Source organism: Lepidochelys olivacea (genome assembly GCF_965140295.1).
Source record: "Lepidochelys olivacea isolate rLepOli2 genome assembly, chromosome: 20".
Classification (NCBI taxonomy): Eukaryota; Metazoa; Chordata; order Testudines; family Cheloniidae; genus Lepidochelys; species Lepidochelys olivacea.
This window is the reverse complement of record NC_140430.1, coordinates 19,328,450-19,346,245: the sequence shown is the minus strand read 5'-3', so window position 1 is coordinate 19,346,245 and position 17,796 is coordinate 19,328,450. Positions and strand designations below refer to the sequence as shown.

Sequence of the window (17,796 nt, the reverse complement as noted above, 5' to 3'; positions counted from 1 at the left end):
ACTTGGCTGGTGCCGGGAGGAAGCCGCCGTGCCTGGATTTTCAAGGCTACAGGGATTGAATTTAAAACTAAACACGTGATTTCACTGGGAAGGGGATAAAAATCCACTGACATCTCTAATCAGATCCTGTCTGGCAGAATAGTTTAATCAACAACATTAGAACGTGCGTCTCAACTGAGTCCCTGTAAGTTACACATCAGCTCTGGACTCCGTTTCGATCTGGTCAGCCCTTGCGTCTGTTTTCCTCAGCCTTTAGCAGGAGCACCCTCAGGCTGTGTGGAGCTGGGTTGGATGGTTACTGGTTCTGACCCCTTATGGCCGTCCCCTCCCACGCTGTGACCTGAGAGATTTTGGGAACCGGCCTCGAAGGAGCAGCAGCAAGAGCCCTGCGCCGTGGAAAAGCAGGTGGGAGGTAGACAGATAAGTAGCACAGGCCGCCTGGCAGTCAGGCCAGGATTGTGATAACGAAGGAGCCCAGAGGGTGGAAAAGGGGACAGCGGTGGAAGAATGTGAGCCAGAGAGAGCTAAGTCAGTGCGTCTAGCAGGGAAAGGCTGGCCAGGCTCTGATCCCTCTGGAAACTCAGGCATGGAAATCGCTCTGGGAACGGCAGCACCAGGGCGAGCTCAGGCTCAGCTCAGCTTTGACCTCCCAGCTCCTCGGGCCTCTTCCAAAGAACAACGAACAAACAAATGCTGGAACTCTGGCCCCTCCCCTGGGCGGGAACACGGTCCCCGGGTGCAGCACCTCCCTCTGGGGCCGCAGCTGCAAGACGTGGCTCTGCGGATCCAGGCCTCCCATCAGGCATCGAGCCTCCAGATTTCCAAGGACAGGCCCCCGGAGGCAGCTACTACAATGTTGCCTTCTGCGCTGACCTGCGGGGGAAGCCGGGAGCGGAGGGGTGGGTGTAAACAGGCGCGACAGGAACCGGGGACTGAGGCCGTTTCAAGCCGAGAGGCCAGGGGACCAGCTCCAGGGTTTCTGCTAAATACACCCTGCCCCCGCCCCGAGTTCAGCCACAAGGACAAAGCGTCCAGCATTCAGCACGGCCTCAGATTCACTCCTCGGGGCAGCACGGTCTCTCCCCTGTGCGCAAGGGAGTGCCCCCTCTGGCTGATCTGAGTGGTGGCCCGCCCTGGCCAAAGGAAGAGAGCCGAGGAGAGAGAGAGGATTCCACATGGACATTCCCCCACAACAGACAAGCTGGCTGGGAGGGCAGAAAGCTCAGGCACCCTCGTCCCCCAGTTCGGAGTCCGATCGCCCCTCCTTACCCCATTCAGCACGTTGTTGTGCGTCTGTGAACAGATAGTGCGAGGCGGGTCCGTCGGAACGTGTATCTGGAAAGAGAAAACTCATGGGGGAGGTTGCCCAGGGCCGGGTGAATCCATGGGGAGGAATGGGGGGAGCCCCTCTCTGTGCTATTTTTAGGAGGGCCCACTGGTTCTTTGCTCATCAGCACTAGGGGGCTCCATTGACGCAGCTACCCTGGGACTGGCTACGGGTGGCCGGAAGTGGGGTAGGCAGATTCCAGGCCCAGACGAGGCTGCTATTGACTTGGAATCGGAAATGCCTTATTTGCACAATCCTTGCTGTTCGCATTATAGAGAAGCATGTTCAGGGGATGAAGCTGAGTGTGCAGAGGGCTCTTCCAAGGGCCAAGACACAATCCTCAGAACCCTCCAGAAAGCAGGAATTACCTCTCTTCCCACATGTGGGGAAACTGAGGCACAGACAAGGAAAGTGGCTTGCAGCCAAAGTCACAGAGCTGGGGTTAGGACTCGGGTGTTCCTGGCTCCCAGCCTCTATGAGTAAGGAGTGGGGTGGGGGTAGGATTGCTAGGGAAGCATGGACCTTACCCGCAGGGTCTTGTCAGTGGAGGTCGTGTACAGAGTGCCCAGGGAGTGCCATACCCCAGTGATCTGGGACCGGTGACCCACGTCAAAGTACTGTGGGGAGGAAAGAGACAGTAAGCCCTCTGCATACCTCCAGCTGGGGCTCACCACAGGGGGGAAAGCCAAGGCACCCCTCTGTTGCTAGCCTGTGTGGGTCCCATGCATCTCTCTGTTCCTAACCCATCACCTTCATGCTGGGGACTCTCACGCATATGCATCCAAGCCCGACTAGGGGATCCCACTCCAAGGTGCTTCGGAGGGCCCAGTCTAGGGTGTCGCAGGTCAGATCACACCAGGACCCCATGGAAATCTAGGTATTTTCGGTATTCATCTGGCCCCACCAGTAGCAAGTAGCAAATGGGTCATTGAGAACCATCTCCTCTGCCCTCCAGGGCATGGGGAATCGAGACCCATCCAGCATGGGGTTCACGGAGGAGAGCCCTCAAGTGAAACTGACAGTGGCTGAGTTCACAGCCCCAAGCTGCAGGCAGGTAAACAAGCAGCAGCCCTGGTGTTAATCCTCTGGGGTGAAATCCTGGCCCGGCAGGACCTGGATTTCACCCTGGGGTGAAAGGGGGCGGGGGGAAAACAGACGTAATGCTTAGCAAGCCTCCATCCCTCTGTCCAGCCCCAGATCAGGGGAGGCCTGCATACCCGGAGGTGCTGGAAGCCGCCTCCTCTGTTTTCAAAGACGTAGAGTCGTCCCTGGTTGTCCCCGGCCCACAGCTGTGTCCCCTGGTAGGACATGGAGAGCAGGTAGGATTCCAGCTGGGGAAGGAAAGGAGCAAAGAGAGGATGGCACAGCTCTGGGGGTGGATCGGTGTATGGGGGGGGGAGCGGATCACACAACACTCTCTGCCTATTCTAAAGGAGTTCCTTCACACTGGACTGCATCAGGCTGCCTGTTTCCTGGTTCCCCGCAGGACATCACATGTCACAGACAACAGAGGCCTGATGAGTGGAACAGGAGAAAGAGGCTCAGGTTTCAGGGGGACCTAGAATGGGGGGGACCCGCAAGCCACAGAGGTTCAGCCTGGGACACCAGCCCTGCAGCGTGTTTAATACCAGTCTGTTTCTTACAGTGCAGCCTCCCTCATTGCTGGTGAATGAGCAAAATGCCTGGTTAATCTGGCAGGAGGAGCTAGAAGTGCTTCCACACCATTAAGCACCACAACCCTTCCTCTACGAAGGAGGCATGTGTTACCCCACTGTACATCTAGGGAAACCGAGGCACAGCGACTGACTTGCCAGAAGTCAAACAGTACGTCACTGGCAGACATAAGCCCTGACTCCGTGTGTGCTCAGGGAAAAATTAGTGGGTGCTCTGCACCCACTGGCAGCCAAGATCCCCTCCCGCCCCCCCATCCTCATCCGCCTCCTCCCCTGCGTGCGCTGCATCCCCGCTTCTCTGCCTACCTCCCAGCACTTGCTGCCGCCAAACAGCTGTTTGGCAGTATAGGAAGATCCGGGAGGGAGGGGGGAGGAGCAGGACAGTGGCAGACTCAGGGTAGAAGGCTAAGCCGGGGTGGGGATTTGGGAAAGGGGTCAGAATGGGGACAGGGCAGGGGTGGAGTCTGGACGGGCGGGTGGTCGAGCAGCCACCAGCATGAGTAGAATTCAGCGCCTATGGTGGCAGACTCAGGAGTCCTGACTCCCAGCCCCACCTGCTCTAACCACGAGACCCCACTGCCCTCTCAGAGCTGGGGATAGAACCCAGGAGGCCTGACTCCCTGCACCTCACACCCTCCTTCAGATGCAACCAGTTGGGTCAGGGACTCTCTAAGGATTACATATTCTCCTCCCCCAAAATGTCCTCAGGTAGGGAGCGCCTACAAACTCCCATCTCCCTCCTCTCCGTGGTGATTCCAGGCAACCTCCACTGCCTTCAGCAGGTAGGAGGGAGAATAGTCACCCGCTCTGGCCACCCACCTGCAGCCTCTGGAGGACGCTATTGGCCCGGCGGTCGAAGATGACCAGCGTCCGGTCCTCACTGCCTGAGATGATGAAATGCTCATCGGCCACAAGGGACAGGACGGCACTGGAGTGGAGCTTGCGGCTCTTCAATGGGGCCTGGGTAGCTGCCAGGAAGGGAACGGCATCAAGATCTTTGCCGGGACAGAGCTCTGCTGGGGAGGCTGTGGGTCCTAGCCAGGTGATGCCTGCACTGTGCCCTGGGTCAATTACCCTCCCACGTAGCCCCACTGCATTGGGCCTGCTGGGCTCAGGGGTGCAGGGATGAGCTCAACCAACAGCTGGAGCCTCGATCCAAAAGCAGACACTAACCTCGCGGGTCGTACACCGTCACCTTCTTGTCGTAGGTCCCGGTGACCAGGATGTCGGGCAGGTAGGAGAGACACAGCACGGGAGCTTTCCCACTGGGAGTTGGGGAGACAAGACAGCGAAGGGAGAACAAATATGATCCTTCAGGATGAGCCTCGCAGTCGTCACCCCCCCAGGGCTAGTATGCCCAAGGCCTTTGGTCCCTCTGTGCCCAGCCTCTGGGCGGGATCGCGATGACGTCTGCGTGAGACCCTTCTCCTCTGCTGCTCCTCCCGAAGGTATTTATCAGATCCCCATTACCGTAATATCTGAGCGCCTCGCATCTGGGCTTCTCCCACATTACCGTAATGTCGGAGCACCTCCCAATCTTTAATGCATGTATCCTCACTAACCCCGTTGTGTGGGGCCGTGCAGTTAACCCTACTGTATGTGTGGGGAAATGAGGGCCAGATTTTTACAGGTACCTAGGCACCTAACGCCTCTGGATCTCACTGGGAGTTAGGCACTGAGATCTCTTTAAAAAGCTGTCCCTAACTGACTGGCCCGAGGTTCCACTAGACTCTGTGCTGAATCCTGCTCTCTTGTATGCCAGGCCAGCGCCCCAACCATTGCACCCTCCCTCCTCTCCTGCCAAGCAGCAGTCTCCGTTGATCGTCTTTGCTCTCAAATGATCCACCTGCCCCCCAGCTGCATTTTAAGCCCATGATGTGGTCTTCTAGGAGACAGTCTGTCTGGCAGGGACTGCAGAGAGCAGAGCCAAGTTGTAGTGAGCCACGGAGGGAGATGCAAAGGAATGGCTTCTCACCTGACAGTCCCCAGCTTCAGCCCACTTCCCCGGCCTGAGCCCTTGGCCTCCCCCACTTCGGTACTCTGGTCTAGACTCTGCCCAGCAGCACCATCTCCTCCCCTCTCCACCGAGGATGGCTGCCCCAACCCCAGTCTCTAAGGCACTGCAGATTCCACTGGTGGCTGAGACTCTCCAAGGTCTCCCTCTCCCAAGAGGCAGAGGCAGGGAGGCAGCTGGGAGCACCAGCCATGCGGCCGAAGGAGGAGCTGGTGGGAACCAGGCTGGGGTCGCTTCCTGGAGGGTCCGTGGTGCAGGGGGAGGAGGGGAAATGGTACCTGATCTCCCCAAACTGCTGCCCGTTGGCCTCTATGTCCCACAGTTTCACCGTGCTGTCCCAGGAGCCTGAGCACACCTTGTTGTCTCTTGAAGCCAGTGACCACACCCAGCCCTGCAGCGGGAAAGGGAGAGAAAAGGGTTAAAGTAGGAGGCTGCCCTTTCCTGGTGTCTTTCTCCGAAGCCCTTTAGCCCCGCAGGCTCCCTGCAATACACAGAGTTAACCCCATTGTACAGACAGGGAAACTGAAGCACAGAGTAGGGACATGAACACAAGAGGTCCCAGTGCCCCATTCCTGTGCCAGTCACTAGACACGCTGTCCCGGCTTCATCCAACCCGACAGAAGGGAGGAAGAAAGCTCACATTCAGCACAGGCGTGGGCAAAGAGGGCACAGGGAAGGGGGGACTGGGCCAGGGGACATTTCCTGTCCAGGGGTCTCAGCAGGCCTGGCATCCCCAGAACAAAACCCCCATCTCAGGGATACTGGCACCAATTAGCTCCCCTCGTCATGGCAACAGCAAGGGCTGGGGGACAGCTCGCTCTCCAGCTGCTTCGGCATACCCATGCTGTGGACAGAGTGCCATTGGTGCCTTTCTCCAGCTCAGAGGAAGCCTGGTCAGACTCCTCCCTGCCCCGGGAGATTGAAGGTCAGGTTCCCACCTTGTGCGTCCCGTTGCGCTCCGTGCCCAGTGCTTTCACCAGCACCTTGTCCGGGGACTGGCCCAGCTCCCGCAGATCCCACAGGTTGACGTTCCGATCCCGGGAGCCTGAGACACAGAGAGCCCCACCCTGCAAGAGAAGGAGACAGACTGGCCACGGGTTCTTTGAAATGGGTAAAACTGGTCAGTCACTGGTACAGGAGCAAAGAGATGATGGGACACTCAGAGGCAGGGACTCAGAGGTTAGAGCAGGGCAAGGCTGGATGTCAGGACTCCTGGGTTCTACTCTTGACTCTGCCAACAATTTGCTACATGACTGCTGGAAAGTCACTTCCCTGGTCGATGTCTCAGTTTACCCCTGTGCACATGATGTGAGCCGCTCAGATACATGTAAAAGTATCACCTACTCTCACCCTACAGAGCTCCTGGAGCCAGAGACCAATGTGCGGAGCCGCCCTAGTTAACAGGGCTCGGAAGATACCACCACCACAACCAACCGTACATGGGAAGAGTCTTCCATGCTTACTCCAGCCAACAGCTGCGTCTCATGATTAGAGATCAGCAGCTGTTAAACCCAGAAATAGAACCCAGGAGTCCTGACTCTGCTTTACCTCACTAGACCTCACACCCTTCCCTCCCACAGCCAGAAGTAGAACCCAGAAGTCCACACTCTCAAGCCCCACCCCACCCCCGCCACCAGACACCAATAGCCAGCAAAGGAGGAAATCGGATGTCACCTGCAAGAGCAGAACGGAGTCGATGGAAGCGAAGTGGCCGTTGGTGAGGGAGAAGTACTCTGTTCTCCTGTCATCACAAGCCCAGTGTCTGAGATGCTCCTCCAGCTCCATGCAGGCAACCGGCCAGTCGAAGTCCTCCTCTGTGTAGAAAGGAAGAGATCACATAGATCAGGGTGAGGGGTGTCCCGCTCTGGGCATCCCATAGCCTGGGTGGATAGGGAATCTGGGGCTTCCAAAACTGCTGGGAGCTTTGATCCTACAGCCACTCCCCATCTCCTGCACCAGGTCAAGATGGGGCTGTGTAAAAATCGCTTTCTTCAGGGTAGCGGCTCTCAATCTTTCCAGGCTACTGTAGCCCTTTCAGGAGTCTGATTTGTCTTGCGTACCCCAAAGCTTCACCTCACTTTAAAACGACTTGCTTACACAATCAGACATAAAAATACCAAAGTGTCACAGCCCCACTGTTACTGAACAATGGCTTGCTTTCTCATTTTTATCAGAGAATTATAAAATAAATCCATTGGAATGGAAATATTGTACTTACATTTCAGTGTATAGTCTATAGAGCAGTAGAAACAAGTCATTGTCTGTGCGAAATTTTAGTGTGTACTGACTTCGCTAGTGGTTTTTGTGTCACCTCTTGTAAAACTAGGCAAATCTCTAGCTCCCACTCCCCAGCCCCCACTCCAAGGAAGACCGGGGGAGCTACTGCCATTACAGAGGTGAAGCCAAGGCAAAGCAGGGAGGGGACTTGGCCAGGATCACATAGTGACGTCAGCTGCAAAGCAGGGAACAGAAGTCAGGTGTCCTGATTCCGAGTGCCCCCCTCCACTGTAACCACTAGACTCCCTTCTGGAGCTGGGGATGGAACCCAGGAGTCACGAATCCCAGCCCCCTACCCTAACAGCTGGGGATAGGACCCTGGAGTTATCGTTACCCTCCTCGCACAGTTCTAACCAGCAGCAACTAACTCTCAAGGTTGTAGAGTTAACAGGGGAACCCCTCTGAGGCTCATGAAATAGCGTCTGGTCCTACAGTAGATCCCTGGCCCACAGTCCCGTGCTCAGCCCTTGTCTCTCCTCCAAGTCCCACCTCCAATGAAGAAAGTCCAATGGACATCTACCTTCCACCACCGGGTAACACCCACTGATCCTCTTCTGAAGGCGAATCCTCCAGGTCACTGGGTCCTGCACAATATCCCTGAGGGTCCGACAGACCAAGGGCAAGACCTCGAGAACAAACCTGGCTTCCAGGTAAGAGCAGATCTCCAGGATCAGCTCCAGAGGGAGGGCTAACAGCCCAGAGGTCACGTTGTCGCTTGCAGGAGACTTCTTCAGCTCGAGGGGAGACCTGTGCTCCGATGCCTGGGCCCTGGGCCCTACAGACAGTGACTCGGGAGGTGGGCACTGGGCCTTGTGGCTGGGCTGAGCAGAGCTGAGGATGCGGTCGATGTATTCCTGAGCCTGCGTGTCTGGATCAACCTTGTTCTCTGTGTCGGAGTCATTGTCGGAGCCTTGGGGGTCCTCGGAGGAGCTTGGTGCCAGGTCCATGGCTGCAGAAGCAGTAGAGACAGTGAGAGTGGCAAGCGCAGCATAGAAACCAGTAGAGCATATCATTGAGCCTCATCTATCATATAGAGCAGAGCATAACATTGGCCATTCTACCCCATGCAGCCGATACAGTAAGGGACAGGTTCAGTCCACCAGTCCCTTTCATTCTGCCAGCTCATCCGGTAGCTGTATGTGCTCAGGGTTGGAGTTTAAGGCCAGAAGCGATCATTAGATCATCTAGCCTGACCTCCTGTAGATCGCAGGCCATTCAGTGACCCCAGTAACTTGTGTTTGGCTAAAGCATCTTTCAGAAAGACAACCTGACTGGAAGACAAGACAAGATGGAGAATCCACCACTTCCTTCAGAGTCTGTTCTAATGGTTCATTATCTTCCCTCTCAAAAATCAGTGTCTCATTTCTCATTTGCATGTGTCTGGCTTGAATTTCCAGGTGTTCATTCCAGTTCTGCATTTCTCTACTATGGTCCCTCTAGACCCACCATTGCATCCACCTGCTGTACCAGCTCAGACCCACAGCCCTATGTCCTCAGCTTCCCATCCTCTTGTTCTCCAATGTTTCCCAAAATATGGGAGAAAAGGAGAAGTGAGGACTGACAGACTTCTCAATTGTTCTCCAGAGTCTCAGCTTTCATCATTAATTAATTAAGGTCTTCAGCTGTTGTGATTGCAAAGAAAACCTTCAACACATGCCCTGACTGTAACACTGCCGGAGTCTGCAAAGAGCTTGAGCTCATAACCCTGAGATGGGGCTCTTGCCCCAAGTGTGACCGACACAGCAACAGTGCCTGAGTTTGCAGAGAGCCCATTCTCTCAGATGCCCTCTCTGACAAAGTAGGAATTTTCTGTAATATTTGTTTGATTCCTACGTGTACCTCAGGTGCCCTATGTATTTGCCTTGCTACCCAGAGTGGTACGAAAGGGTTATCTGCTGTTTGGGGCAGGATGTGATGGGAAGGACGTGATCTAACTCTCTGGGGTGGGATGAATGGGTCACTAAAGGACAGCTGAAACTGAGCCATATCTATGGGGAAGCTGGAAAGACAACAGGAACCCCAAAGGCTAAAACAGTCACACCTAGAAACCAAGAGGGAGGAGATCCCCCCCTCCCCCAGGATGTGGAGCAAAAGCCCCAGCTGGAGAACGAAGGGGACAGGTGTCAGGGAGAAGGGCTGGCCTCTGGGGAGCCAGAGAAGCTTTCGCTTGGGGCTGACAAGGAGACAGACAGGGATGGATTCCACAGCAGCTTTGCTGATGGGCCCGGCTTGGCCAGGATGGCCCATGGTTTACCTCCGCCTCTGGGCGCTAACCGAAGGGCATTCAGATGCTACAGCCAGGTGACTGACCTGCCTGTGCCGCTGGAGGGGGAGCGCACAGGCCACCCGCAGGAGGCTGGCTGGGCTAGGCTAGATTTGCTGCAGGGAGCCAGGAGAGACAGGGCCTGACTCGGATTCCTAGGCCTCTGGCCCCACAGAGTTAGGGCCCTGGGCCCGGCTGGCTCGGGGGGGGGGGGGGAGATCGCCCCCCCCCGCAGAGACCTGGGGGCCCGGCTGGCTCGGGGGGGGGGGAGATCGCCCCCCCCCCGCAGAGACCTGGGGGCCCGGCTGGCTCGGGGGGGTATCGCCCCCCCGCAGAGACCTGGGGGCCCGGCTGGCTCGGGGGGGTATCGCCCCCCCGCAGAGACCTGGGGGCCCGGCTGGCTCGGGGGGGTATCGCCCCCCCGCAGAGACCTGGGGGCCCGGCTGGCTCGGGGGGGGTCGCCCCCCCCCGCAGAGACCTGGGGGCCCGGCTGGCTCGGGGGGGGGTCGCCCCCCCCCGCAGAGACCTGGGGGCCTGGCTGGCTCGGGGGGGGGTCGCCCCCCCCCGCAGAGACCTGGGGGCCCGGCTGGCTCGGGGGGGGGGTATCGCCCCCCCCGCAGAGACCTGGGGGCCCGGCTGGCTCGGGGGGGGTCGTGCAGAGACCTGGGGGCCCGGCTGGCTCGGGGGGGGGTCGCCCCCCCCCCGCAGAGACCTGGGGGCCCGGCTGGCTCGGGGGGGGTCCTGCAGAGACCTGGGGGCCCGGGCCCGGTCCAGGGGCGCCGCCCAGGGGCTGGCTGCAGCCGGGGCAGAGCTCGGACCGGGGGCAGCGCGGAGGCGGCTCAGGCCGGCGGGGGAGGGGCAATGAACGAAGCCGCCGCCCCCGGGACCAGCCTGGCCCTGCCCCGCCCCGCCCCCCTTCTTACCCCCGGCGGGGGCCGAACCGCTCCCTCTGACAGCGGAGCCCCGCCTCCTCTTGCTCTCCACTTCCGGATCCGGCGCCTCCGCCCCCAGCGTCACAGGGCAGGCGGCTTCCAGCGCCGGAAGATGACGTCACATAGCGGAAGTACTGCCCGCCCCTCCTCCTCACGTGACCGCCCTTCCTGGGGGTGAGATCATCCTCGGCAAGGTCTGGTTCATAGACCCCCCCCGTGTCATGACGTCAAGGCATTCATGTGACATCATAGGGATGACATAACCCTCTTATGACATCACAGCATCAGTGTCTTCCCCAGCCTTGGGCAACAGCCTTTGTACACCCCCAGCCAGCCACCCCCCAGCCCTCCCAGGGGCAGCGTGGCAGGAGCCAGGCCCCAGCTGGGCTGCCCACCCCAGCTCCTCTCTGAGACAGACCAGGGCTGGGTCTGCCCTGCCCGAGGCTGTCCCAGACCCTACCCCCAACCGTCACACCTGGGGAGCCCCCCCCCAGCAGCCAAGGAAGCACCTCTAACACCCCACTCACCCCCCCCCCCCCGGTAACCAGCGAGCTGGGCTCCTGGCTGCCTCTTACAAATCCAGAAGCAGGCCAAGGAAGCAGGGCAGCACTGAAGGCCGTTAAGTGCTTTGGGAAGCTGGCCTCATTGTGACCACAGTCTAAAAAGTTATCCTCATGCTCTATTTTTGAGATGGGAAATAGAAGCACGGAACTTAAGTAAAAAGAAAAGGAGTACGTGTAGCACCTTAGAGACTAACCAATTTATTTGAGCATAAGCTTTCATGAGCTACAGCTCACTTCATCGGATGCATACTGTGGAAAGTGTAGAAGATCTTTTTATATACACACAAAGCATGAAAAAATACCTCCTCCCACCCTACACTCCTGCTGCTAATAGCTTATCTAAAAGTGATCACTCTCCTTACAGTGTGTATGAGAATCAAGTTGGGCCATTTCCAGCACAAATCCAGGGTTTAACAACTCTACTTGCCCTATATTGATGACATCATCATCATCTGGACCCATGGAAAAGAAGCCCTTGAGGAATTCCACCATGATTTCAACAATTTCCATCCCACCATCAACCTCAGCCTGGTCCAGTCCACACAAGAGATCCACTTCCTGGACACTACAGTGCTAATAAACGATGGTCACATAAACACCACCCTATACCGGAAACCTACTGACCGCTATTCCTACCTACATGCCTCCAGCTTTCACTCTGACCACACCACACGATCCATCGTCTACAGCCAAGCTCTGCGATACAACCACATTTGCTCCAATCCCTCTGACAGAGACAAACACCTACAACATCTCTATCAAGCATTCTTACAACTACAATACCCATCTGCGGAAGTGAAGAAACAGATTGATAGAGCCAGAAGAGTTCCCAGAAGTCTCCTACTACAGGACAGGCCTAACAAAGAAAATGACAGAATGCCACTAGCCATCACCTTCAGCCCCCAACTAAAACCCCTCCAACACATTATTAAGGATCTACAACCTATCCTGAAGGATGACCCAACACTCTCACAAATCTTGGGAGACAGGCCAGTCCTTGCCTACAGACAGCCCCCCAACCTGAAGCAAATACTCACCTGCAACCACATACCACACAACAGAACCACTAATCCAGGAACCTATCCTTGCAACAAAGCCCGTTGCCAACTGTGCCCACATATCTATTCAGGGGACACCATCACAGGGCCTAAGAACATCAGCCACACTATCAGAGGCTCGTTCATCTGCACATCCACCAATGTGATATATGCCATCATGTGCCAGCAATGCCCCTCTGCCATGTACATTGGTCAAACTAGACAGTCTCTACGTAAAAGAATAAATGGACACAAATCAGATGTCAAGAATTATAACATTCATAAAGCAGTCGGAGAACACTTCAATCTCTCTGGTCACGCGATTACAGACATGAAAGTTGTGATATTACAACAAAAAAACTTCAAATCCAAACTCCAGCAAGAAACTGTTGAGTTGAAATTCATTTGCAAATTTGATACAATTAACTTAGGCTTGAATAGAGACTGGGAGTGACTAAGTCATTATGCAAGCTAACCTATTTCTCCTTGGTTTTTCCTCCCCCACCCCCCGACGTTCTTGTTAAACCCTGGATTTGTGCTGGAAATGGCCCACCTTGATTATCATACACATTGTAAGGAGAAAAAAGAAGAGGAGTACTTGTGGCACCTTAGAGACTAACCAATTTATTTGAGCATGAGCTTTCGTGAGCTACAGCTCACTTCATCGGATTCCGATGAAGTGAGCTGTAGCTCACGAAAGCTCATGCTCAAATAAATTGGTTAGTCTCTAAGGTGCCACAAGTACTCCTCTTCTTTTTACGAATACAGACTAACACGGCTGTTACTCTGAAACCTGTCATTGTAAGGGGAGTGGTCACTTTAGATAAGCTATTACCAGCAGGAGAGTGGGTTTGTGTGTGGGGGGAAGGGGGGTGAGAAAACCTGGATTTGTGGTGGAAATGGCCCAACTTGATTATCGTACACATTGTAAGGAGAGTGGTCACTTTAGATAAGCTATTACCAGCAGGAGAGTGGGGTGGGAGGAGGTATTTTTTCATGCTTTGTATGTATATAAAAAGATCTTCTATACTTTCCACAGTATGCATCCGATGAAGTGAACTGTAGCTCACGAAAGCTTATGCTCAAATAAATTGGTTAGTCTCTAAGGTGCCACAAGTACTCCTTTTCTTTTTGCGAATACAGACTAACACGGCTGTTACTCTGAAACCTCTCAGAACTTAAGTAGCTTGCCCAGTATCACACCACTTAGTGAACCCAGATCAGTGCCTTTAAAGCACACCTATGTGCTAATTCATTTTTTCATTTGTTCTGTAAATCTTCACCCACCTTTACAAAGGAGGTATTATTCCCACTTTACATATAGGGAAACTGAGGCCCAGGGAGGGGAAGTGATATGCCCAATATCAACTCTCAGGCCTGTGGCAGAGCAAGAAACAGACACCCCTGCAGGGTTATGAGAAGTATGAAGAAACGTGGCAGCGAGGAATACAGACCACAACTCGTGGTAGACAATACAAGGCCCTATATGTCAGTATACTTCCTAGCAGATTCAGTTGTGCTCTGGAGATGGAGAAGTGAGGGAGCATAGGGATCAAATAAAGTGGGGAGGAGAGAATGGCAAAGTTTACAAACCCAATATTTACTTAAGAAAAAACAATGAGCTTAGACACACCTGTAGAGTGGAGTCACATGAAATTTGCTTTTTTTTTTTTTTTTAAGTTGACAAAATTATACATAAAATGAGAAAAATCTCATTTCAGCAAGGTGCAAGCAGCGGCTTCAACACTAGGTACACTGTCACCATAGGAAACAGTACAGCACATTTACAAATATACAAATCCAGGGTTAACAAACAGGAGGCAGAAACTAGAAGCAGTTATACAAAAAAAAATCCATTTCTAGAGGCAGTCAGGTCAAGTAGCTTAAACTTCACTGTTCGAGAAAGAGTTCACAGCCTTCTTTCATCTTCCTACGCTTTGGGAACTTAAAACAATTTTTTTTTAAAAAAAGTGTTTTATATATATAGCAAGCTGGGATGCCAATTTACTTAGCAGTATAGTTCTTGTTCATGCATTTAAAAAGATCACACCAGAACCCTGCTCTAATGGAAATCCATGTTTCATCCCTCTCTGGAGGAGGAATGGAAGGAAAGGGAATGCTTAAAAATAAAGCATCAAAATGCAAAAAAGAAAAACATCTGATAGTTTCCCAGAGACCTGCTCAAGTCTTATACCAATAAAAAATAAAAATAAAAAAGGAGGCTGAATTGAAGGAATGCATCTATTTAGTTCCCCATCCCTTCCTTCCTCTAAGGTAGAGATGCACTTAGGGCTGAATGCTGCTTGAGTCTCTCCCCACCACTCAGATCTTCAGCAGGAGAGACAGCTAGGGGCTACACCAGCCAGTGAAAGCAACAGTAGACACTAAGCCAGCCAGGGTGCCATGCTCAAAATTTTGCGGTGGAAGGCCTATTGGGATGTTCACCCGGTGAACTCCAGTGCAAAAACTTGGAGGGCGTTAAAAGAAAGCTTTAAAAAAAGAAGTAGAAAAAGGAGGGAAAGGAAGTGCTGAAAAATAACCAGGGAGGATGAAGGGAAAGGATCAGTGAAGCTTAAGTTACTGAGTGATCCCACAAACAAATGCTTTCAACAGACACAGGTGCAGCATGACTGATCCTAGAGTGACCAACTGCTGCTTTAGTAAATTGGTTCCCCCCACCCTGCATGACATTGCCACCCAAAAGAAGATGGTGGGTTCCTCACTGCAAGGTACTTTTGCAACAGGTGCGGCTGCAGCCTTGAGAAGGGTCAGACTTTCCACAGTTCAACCACAGGTTCGTCCTGCTGTCACCTGAGTGACTTTCAGTTTTTGATTTTTTTTTGAAAAAAAAAGGAGTCAGAAAACAGAAATCCAGGAAGGAGTTGGTGAAGAGTTCTCCCCAACCTGCACTTGGAGAAAATCAGCGTCCCAGCGGCGCTCTCCTCTCAGGAGAACTGGAATTTCCCTTGGTTCGTGTCACTTTGGGAAATGATCTCTCTTCATCCCACAGCTCAGTTGATTACAGACAGATCAAGCAGACTCAGACACTTCCTGACAACTGGCAGCACCCCCTGCCCACTCAGTTATTCTTGCACCTTTAAAGAATTAAACCTTCCCCCTTCTTTCCTCCCCATACAGCTGCCTTCTGACTAGTGGCAAGTCAAAAACCACCCAGGCTGTCAAATGATGCTTTCACAGCACATTATCTCATTTACAGTTAAAAAGCTGTGGTTACACCAAGTCAAAAGCTTTCAGCATAACCAAGCCGATTTTTGGGGTTTTTTTTGTTTTTTAAATAAACCGGGGACTAAAATTCATGGGAGTCTTTTGTCAAGACTCCAAATGAGCATGTAGCAGAGTTTATGGACTTGTCTTTAAAATAAATCTGACTGTTGCCTACACAAAGTTACCCTCCCATCCCCTCTGTGCTCCGCTACCTTGACTGCCCTCTTATTTTGTAAACGGAAGTGGCAGAAACTCCATTAAGACAGAAAGCGTAATTAACCGTAATGAATTATGTTACTTGGGACCGAGTGCAGTACATGTCTCCCTGATCAGGTGCTCCATAAACCAGGTGAAGAGTAGATCTCCAGCCTATGCATGATACAACCGCATCACTTACAATCCCACCCTAGTCACTTTCACCTCCCTCTGTCTGTAGCTGAAGGACAGGTTAAGAGAATTCACTGCACTGTGTATGTTGATTTTTTCTTTTTTTTTTTTTTTTTTTTTAATATAAAAAACATGCTTCTCCGACAGTATTTGTTACAAGGGCCCCCTTCACAATAGAAATCGACTGGATCTCGGCTCAGGAGGTCCTTACGGGTTGGGGTATTTTGTGCATCGCGTCCAGTAAACAACGCCATGGAACTATTTCAGAAAAGGTTTTTTTCTTGCTGTTTTAAGTTTCTAGATGAAAAACAATTACATGTAATTATGGGCTACTCACAGGATTGCTAGTCTACTTCGGTCACCATGCAGTCTTGAAGAGGTGAGGAAAAGCTGATCTCAAACACCGGTGACTGGTAATATTTATACAGTAGTATAACCTTGGTTTTATTATAGTTTAACCCTTCCATTCTCGACAGCTCAATTTTTAACCATTAGAACTTTTTATCCAATTTTAGCATTTTATTCATATCTTTGTTTTTAAAACCTAGCCTTTAAATGGTTTTTTTTAAAATTATTATTATTATTATTATAAGCTAGTCCTTTTCTATTATGGCCCTAGTTAGATCCCTTTCTCAGGAAGTGTTGCAGTTTAAGATCGCTCCCCTATTTTGGCCCACGGCCAACCCCCACCCCATCCCCATCTACCAGAGATGACCTCTGAAAAAAAGAGGAAAGAGCCCCTTTTCCCAATCACTGAGATTCCCTGGTTGCTTGTTTGAATTGATCTCGGAGGTCCCCCCACTTCAAAATTTCAGGAGATGGGAGGGAAGTCATTTTATGTCCCACAATGCTCCTCCCTTCCTCCCTAACCCCCCATTAACAGGGCTCTGCAACACCTGTGGACGAGTTCCCAGTAACCCTCCCAGCACATACAGGAACCTAGAGGAGAGACAAGAGAGAGGACACCAGTTAGTCAAGGTACACACAGGTCAAATGAAGCCCTCTGAAAAGGACTCAGAATAGCTGCAGTCATTATTAGCCACAAGTCTAATTTCCCCTGCTTTTCCTGGAAGACTCTGGCAATGGGAAAACTAGCAGATTATAGCAGCACATGTGATGCGGAAGAGGAAGAGATTTGTATCCAGGTTGGCTGAAATTTGTCATAACCCAAATGTCCAACAAACAGTTGGGAGACAAGCTCTTGGTTAAAAATCCAACACCTCAGTGGGTGGGCAGACAGAGCTCATAAGCCACAACCTAGACAGCCAAGGAGTCCTCCACCGAAATTAAGGCAGATGAGATCTGATAAGCCCTGCTGTTTCGAAGGCAAAACACAAATGGCCAATCAGGCTGACTTCATATTCCCCCGCTTTGGGGCATCAGATCAGTTTTGCAAACTGTCCATCTGCTAACTTTACATGTCAAAAACTCTTTGTTCCAGGTAAGAGGGTTTTTTTTGGGGGGGGGGGGGGGGGGAGACGGACGGACGGACAGGGGGAGAAGAAAAATATTTAAGCCAAAGTTTTAAAGCTTGGGTGCATTATAAATGAGAGACCTGATTCTCAGCACCCAGAAATCCCCAGCTTCAATGGAAGCTAAAGGTCCACAAGGATCAGGCCATTTTTATTTGAGTGTCTAAAGCCTAAATCTGTGTTTAAATTGACCTTCATCTCTTTGTCCGCATGTTAAGGGTGGGCAAACAGATCAAGTGTCTGGGCTGGTAAGTCTGTGTGTGCTACCTCAGGGCTTTCGATTTTTTTCCCCACACTTCACACCTGTTTTGCTCAGAGACCTCAGCACCTCAGAGGAAGACTGAGCAATCATCCTCGTTTTAGAAGTGTGGAAACTTGAAGCAGGAGTCCTGAATCCCATTCTGCCACTGTAACCTTCAGACAACACTGCCTCTCCACACTTCCCAGACACTAAACATTTGGTTTGCTTTTCACCAGTTCTGCTCTTCTTGCCATTAGAAATTGACATTTTGCCCGAGGATCTTAATGCAGGTTCATAAATCACCATAAGTTCCACCCTCAGCCCCAACAAGGGAGACATCACACTTCCACTACAAGATGGAGAAACTGAGGTACAGAGAGGAAGT

The 17,796-nt window shown here is 52.6% G+C and overlaps 2 protein-coding genes across 4 annotated transcripts in view; both read right to left on the bottom strand.

Annotated features, from left to right (window-relative positions):
• Positions 1 to 124: 124 nt before the first annotated feature.
• LOC311510512 (F-box/WD repeat-containing protein 9-like) lies at positions 125 to 10,945 on the bottom strand. Of its 3 annotated transcripts, none has more exons than XM_084610221.1 (11): positions 10,478 to 10,945; positions 7,812 to 8,240; positions 6,689 to 6,828; positions 5,953 to 6,081; positions 5,293 to 5,405; positions 4,174 to 4,265; positions 3,820 to 3,968; positions 2,545 to 2,658; positions 1,855 to 1,944; positions 1,270 to 1,335; positions 125 to 873 (listed from the first exon to the last, which is right to left on the bottom strand). In XM_084610221.1, the coding sequence occupies exons 2-11, from the start codon at positions 8,236 to 8,238 to the stop codon at positions 799 to 801; spliced, it is 1,395 nt and encodes a 464-aa protein (XP_084466347.1). In that variant the 5' UTR covers positions 8,239 to 8,240; positions 10,478 to 10,945; the 3' UTR covers positions 125 to 798. The 3 variants fall into 3 exon arrangements, with proteins under 3 accessions (XP_084466347.1, XP_084466348.1, XP_084466349.1); XM_084610222.1 differs by lacking the exon at positions 10,478 to 10,945 and adding an exon at positions 10,306 to 10,459; XM_084610223.1 differs by lacking the exon at positions 10,478 to 10,945 and adding an exon at positions 10,267 to 10,287.
• Positions 10,946 to 13,688: 2,743 nt separating this feature from the next.
• Positions 13,689 to 17,796, bottom strand: part of TNPO2 (transportin 2) — a 29,954-nt gene continuing 25,846 nt past the window's right edge. The window contains exon 25 of the mRNA XM_084609807.1: positions 13,689 to 16,637. The gene's annotated coding sequence lies outside the window, so the exon portion shown is untranslated. The remainder of the gene's footprint in view (positions 16,638 to 17,796) is intronic.